Below are 6,612 nucleotides of genomic sequence, written 5' to 3'. Positions count from 1 at the left end.
AAAAAAAAAAACCTAATGTACATAATCTCATATTTGAAAGTATAGATTGCACACAAAAACTAGTCAGAAAAGATAAGACCATTCTATATAAAGGGGAAATTAATCAAGATGATATAATGATTGAGATACATTCACTAAATGTTTCAGCTCTCAATTTCACAAAATAAACACCAATAAGCATAAACAGTCTCATGGGTCTTGATAGCGTAATAGTGATGACTATGACGGCTAGTTTTGGTTGTCAACTAGACTGCATCTGGAATGAACTATCATCTAGATTGAACTACAGTCTAGACATGTAGGGCACACCTGGGAGAGATTATTTTTGCTTAGGTGAATCCCTTCTAGACCTGTCCTTTGAGATCAGAAGACACACATGTTTGGTCTGGATCTAGAGGAGGGAAGAAACATTTTAATATGGGCCACATCTTCTGCTGGACATGGAAGAAGGAAGCTTGCCCTCACCTGGCTAGCATTATCTATTCCTTCACTGACATTGGAGCCTAGTTCTTTGGAATTTTAACATAAACTGAAGACCAGTCAGACATCCATCATGTGGACTGAGAAACTACAGCCAGCCATTGTTGGATTAGCTGGACTGTAGTCTGTAAGTCATTCCGATAAATCTCACATCTATACTCATTCNATAAGTTCTACTTCTAAGAACCCTAACTAGTACAGATGGCTTTAGTATTATATTCTTATCTACACAAAAATTAACAGGGAAACTCCAGAGTTAAACCATACCAAGACCAAATGAATGTGTGAGGTATCTACCTACAAGAGACATCAAATATATATTCTTCGCAGCCCATGGAACCATCTCTAAGACCACATTCTAGGCCACAAATCAAGTCTTCATAAATATAAAAGCATGAAGGTATGCCCCAGCAGACCAGCATTTGGGAGGCAGAGGCTAGAAGGACAGTTTAAGGTTATTCTCAGTTACACAACAAATCAAGTCTGGACTATGAGACGATTTCAAGAAGTCGAAAAAAGAGTAGACCAAAATAATTCCTTGTATCTTATCAGATCATAGTGGAATGACCCTAGATCTCAATAGCAAAGAGAAACTATGAAAACNACACAAATACATGGAAACTGAATAACGCACACTTGCCTGAAGTGGGCAATTGAAGAAATCATGGAGGAACTTTAAAAGTGTCTACAATCAATTTAAAAATACAGGTCCAACATAGCACGCATTCTGGTGTACAGCTAAGGGAGTTGATGACTATTGATGACTAAGATGAAAATTGATGACTATTAAAGAAAAACATCAGTTATCTCAAATAAATAACACCTCAAGGCTTTAGAAATGAAAGAATAAGATATATCCCCAAATAGTAGGTGGGAAAGAANTTATGAAAGGACCCATGAACATAGGATATGATCCAAAGAATTCAAAACCAAGATTGAGCAAAATTAAGGTATTTTTAATAGTAAAGAAAACAATTTGCAAAGTTAAGAGACAGACTATAAAATGGAAGAAAATCTTTGCTAACTATACATCTGATAGGGGATTAATATATAGAATGACTATATCTATAGTGACTCTCAAAAATTACATAGAAAAAAAATCATTTAATAAGTAGGGAAATGAACTGGACAGACAGTTCTCTAAAGAATCATTCCAAATAGCGAATATATGAAAACATGNTCAACAGTCTTAGCCATCAGGGAAAGAGAAATGAAAAGAACTCAGAGTCAATCCACGTAGAACGACCATCATCAAAACAACAAATGATGGGGGCTGGGGAGACAGCTTAGTTGGTAATAGGTATAAACACCATCAAAATCTAAGTTTGATTCCTAACTTGCCCATGTAAAAGGCTGGGCATGGTGGCACACACTTGCACTCTAAGTGCTGGGTAGAAAGAGACAGGAAGGTCCTAGGAGGCAAGTCCCAAAAACAAGGTGTCTGATGGTATCTGAGGAATTACACCTAAGATGTTCTTTGCCTGCCCCAAATAAACAGCCTATATGTTTATATATATGTAATTATTTCATATACTGACCTCATCAATAAATGGTATTAATACCACAGCTTCCCATTCCTGTTGTTTCCCATTTAGATCAGTTTTAAAATCAGGTGGATAATATTCTATAATTGGAGAGTCTTCACTNGTCATCAAATGCTGTGAAAATATGAACAGGAAAGCTGAGATATGAGAGACAATATAACTTTTCATTAATGTAGTTAGAACATTTCCTTACTTTACTAGGTTGCAACAATGTATTTAGTACATTATAATTTTCAATAAAATTTTTTCCTTTTTTCTGGGACAGCATGTCACTAGTCTTGGTCTTGGCCTCCACTGTTGGGGTNACCACCAGCCTATGACAGCTTGCTCAGCAGACTCCTTTCTCCTGCTCCTTTAGTTTAGTTATGGAGAAAAGCCACCTTCCCTGTGAGTTACTTCTAACGCTCTTTCTCAATCTCTGTTGTGAGACATAATATAAGCAGTCCAGGGTAGCCTTGACCTCAAGACGCTCACTCCTCAGCCTTAAGAATGCTGGAATTATAGCTGCACACCCCTCACCCCTGCTATTATTAGCTTTAATTCTGTCATTTTTATTTAGAAACTATTTTTTAAAAAGATTTATTTATTTAATGTACATGAGTACACTGTAGCTGTCTTCAGACACACNAGAAGAGGGCATCAGATCCCATTACAGATGGTTGTGAGCNACCATGTGGTTGCTGGGAACTGAACTCAGGATCTCTAGAAGAATAGTCAGTGCACTTACCCACTGAGCCATCTCTCCAGCCCCTAGAAACTTTTATTACAATTATGTATTTGTATGTATACGCCATGTGTCATGGTGCACATTTCATGGTGTGTGCTATGGAGGTCAGAGGAAAACTTGTGGGAGTCAGGTCTCTCCTTGACTGTGTGGACACTGGGGACTCAGTTCACCAGTGTGGCAGCATGCATCTTTACCTGCTGAGATTCTTGCCAGCCCCACTTTTACTTTTTTACTGTTTTTTCATTTTATAAGATGTACCACCTAACTTCTGTTTTCTTACTTGTAAGTTCAGTTCATTTCGTTTCACACACTTTCAACAGTTCTCCATCTCAACCCCAAACTAATTTACCTCCATTCTTTAATCATTTGATTCTAGTAATATGATTACTACCATCAAAATAATTTTTAAAGGACTGGTGAGATGGCTCAGTGGGGTAAGAGCATCAACTGCCCTTCCAAAGGTACAGAGTTCAAATCCCAGCAACCACATGGTGGTTCACAACCACCCATAATGAGATCTGACTTCCTCTTCTGGTGCAACTGAAGACAGATACAGTGAACTTATAATAATAAATAAATCTTTGGGCTGGAGTGAGTAGGGTTGACCAGAGNAAGTAGAGGTCCTAAATTCAATTTCCAACAACCACATGAAGGCTCACAACCATCTGTATAGCTACAGTGTACTCATGTACATAAAATAAATAAATCTTTAAAAAAATAATTTTTAAAAAGTCAAATCCAAGACCCACAATGCCATTAATAAAAGTCTGATAACATAGATTTTTTTATTATATTTTATAAAAAGGTAGACAAAGAAATCATATCAGTATCTTATGCAAAAAAGCATTAGAAAATGAAAAGGGAAAGTTAAAAATATTAAAAATAAAGTAGCATATTCCTAAGGTGATAATCTAAAATTTAATTGCTATTGCATGAACACTAAACAAATGTGCTTATTACATACTTATTGCCTAACAGTGGTAGACTATCAAAGCTTAATGTAGCTGAAGAAAAAAACAGAAGACATCAAAGATATTTAAGAAGGGATATGACAATGTTAAAGGAGCAATAAGTGTACGTGTTTGCACCTACCCCAAGTTGTGAGACCACAATCCTAGAAAACTGAATAACAATTACTTTTACAATCTGACAAGTAAGCTTAATGTGACTTCAGAGACCCTGTCTTCNTCTTGTTATATGAAATATGTGAATAAGAGGAAAGTCCTTCAATTTGTTAAATGAAATGATGCTTAAAAATGTACCTATATTGGGGCTGGTGAGATGGCTCAGCGGCTAAGAGCACCGACTGCTCTTCTAAAGTTTCTGAGTTCAAACCCCAGCAACCACATGATGGCTCACAACCACCCATAATGAGATCTGATGCCCTCTTCTGGTGCGTCTTAAGTCAGCTACAGTGTACTTATGTATAATAATAAATAAAACTTTAAAAAATGTACCTATCTCCTGAGGTACTACTGGTGATAATGATTCCTTNGAATTGTCCTCACTCTAATAGATGATTCAAGAGAACAGGGAGAAAAAAAAAAGAATAAAAAAAGGAGAGAGGGGGAGAGAGAAAGAGAGAGAGAGAGAGAGAGAGAGAGAACAGGAATTCATCTTTAAATATGTAGATGAGGAGATGGCATTTTACCTGTTTTAGGTTAATTTCTTCATGTAGAAATAAAGATGTACTTAAAGTGTTGAAAATGATTAAACTAGGTACTAAAAAGTCTATAGAGCTTGCATTAAAAAAAAAAAAATCAATAAAATGTAGGGACAATCTCCTGTGTTCTGTGTAGAAGCATCAGTAAAAAGCTAATGGCCAATAAGCCCAGGCAGGATTAGAAGATGGGACTTCTGGTCGGGAAAGAGTCAGGAGACATTACTGCCCCAACCAGGAAGAGGAGGAGACAGACAAAAGTAGCTGAGAAGAAGAAACCAGCCCCGAAGCTGAGCTTAGGTTAGATAAATGGGATATTAAGTTGAGAGTTAATGGGGAACCAGCTAGCTTACAGCCTAGGCATTTATTCAAATGCAGCCTCTGAGTTGTGATTCAGGAACTAGAGCGTAGATGGAAAAGCACACAATTATAATTAAAAGTGAANGGATTAGCTGTCAAAGATTTGCTAAAATAGTGCATTTAACTGAAAATAAAAATGGTGGTACATGCCTTTAATCCTAGCACTTGCAGAAGGATATCTGAATTCAAGGCTAACTTGGTCTACAGAATAAGTTCTAGGACAGCCAGGCTACACAGATAAATCGTTTTAAAAAAATAAGCCAAAACCCAAAACCAAACAAAAAACCTGAAAATAAATATTGTCTAAGATAAATAAAAATCTGTTTATTAAATTAATTTGGGTAGCAATGTTTCCAGGATTTTCCAGCAATGTTTATAGAAGAATTAAATACAACAAAGTATATGAGGAGTTGGAGAGGTGGCTCAGTGGTTAAAAACCCTAACTGTCTTCCCAGAACCTATGGGGCAGTTCACAACCATAAATAAGTTCAGTTCCAAGGAATCTGGTGCTCTCATCTGGCTTCTGTGGGACCAGGGAAACACATGGTACATAGATATTTACATACACATTGGCAAAACACTCACCACATAATATAAAAATAATTAAACCTTTCTAAAAAGAACATTAAGAAGAATCATTCAATTGTAAAACCTACCTGGTAGCATGTAGGAAGCAAATTTTTACTAGCCGATGGAAGTACAGCAAGCAGCTGCTCGAATGGCTTGAAGGGTTTCCCTAGTTCAAAATGGATTTTGAGTGTACTGATATTGCGGATATCAGATAGGAAGGGTGCATAATGATAGGGATAGTACCTGTGGGGAACAATGAGTTTTCAACTGAAAACTTTATAGAAAAAGGCCAGAAATAAACATTTTCCTACATTTATTTAGTAAAACATATTAATAATTAAAAACATTATCATCCATAACTCTATCACTTGAAAATAAGGAGTTAGCAGTTTTGTAAAGTTTAGCTGACCTGATAGCAATAACTATATATATGAAAAAATATACATGCATATATGTATGTACATGTATATATTCATATATATATTTATACANGCACACATGTGAGGAGGGGGCTTATATACAGGGTTTCACCTATGTAGCCAGGATTGGCCTCAAAATCACAACTTCACTAACTGTCTCCCCAGTGCGACTGTGCACTGGAATGTTCCTTTTTAACTCCCAAATGTGGAACATGAAACTTTCAATCAAAATGCTGGACAGTAATGGGGTAGTTAGGAAGTTTCAGTCAAGTCACTTGAACAGAGACCTCTAAGCAAAGGGCTGGTACTCAGTATCCACTTGAGGACTGAGACNAGAGCTCTAATCAGGCCCTAAAACAGAACAACAGTAATACAGCCATTATCAGCTGACTAAGANTGTTTATCTTTGAATCAGCATACACATCACTGTATTTGTGATAAATATGAAATCAATCATCCATACACATTCTGTTTATTATTATCTTCCCATCTTTAACTACAGCATGCTTTTTTAGTAAGGCTTTGAACATAATATTAAAAACACTTCTATATTCTTTAGGTGTTTGAATCACTGGACACAAGGAGATGAGACTTGGGATATCACAAAGGAAAAGAGGGAGAGAATAAAAAAATTTTAAATGACATTTTATTAGTTTTGTATATGGGGATGTGTGTGCATGTGGAGGCCAGAGGACAACTTGTGGGCGTCAGCTCTCTCTATTATGTGGGTCCCAGTGATTGAACTCAGGCTGCTAAACTTGATGGTAAGAACCTTTACCTGCTTAGCCAACTGGTCTGCTTAAGGCTTTCACATTCCGTGATTAGGGCACATGGCTCAGACAGGAAAGCTTA

The 6,612-nt window shown here is 36.7% G+C and overlaps 1 protein-coding gene across 1 annotated transcript in view; it reads right to left on the bottom strand.

The window, feature by feature from the left end:
- Xrn1 (5'-3' exoribonuclease 1) overlaps positions 1–6,612 on the bottom strand; it is a 105,202-nt gene that overhangs the window by 68,345 nt on the left and 30,245 nt on the right. Inside the window, exons 14-15 of the mRNA XM_029481985.1 lie at positions 5,428–5,584; positions 2,019–2,138 (exon numbers count right to left, since the gene is read on the bottom strand). Coding sequence (XP_029337845.1) covers positions 2,019–2,138; positions 5,428–5,584 — 277 coding nt within the window. The remainder of the gene's footprint in view (positions 1–2,018; positions 2,139–5,427; positions 5,585–6,612) is intronic.

The sequence above is a fragment of the Mus caroli genome, chromosome 9 (assembly GCF_900094665.2).
Source record: "Mus caroli chromosome 9, CAROLI_EIJ_v1.1, whole genome shotgun sequence".
Lineage (NCBI taxonomy): Eukaryota > Metazoa > Chordata > Mammalia > Rodentia > Muridae > Mus > Mus caroli.
The sequence above is the reverse complement of the archived record's forward strand: the minus strand, read 5'-3'. Positions and strand labels throughout refer to the sequence as shown.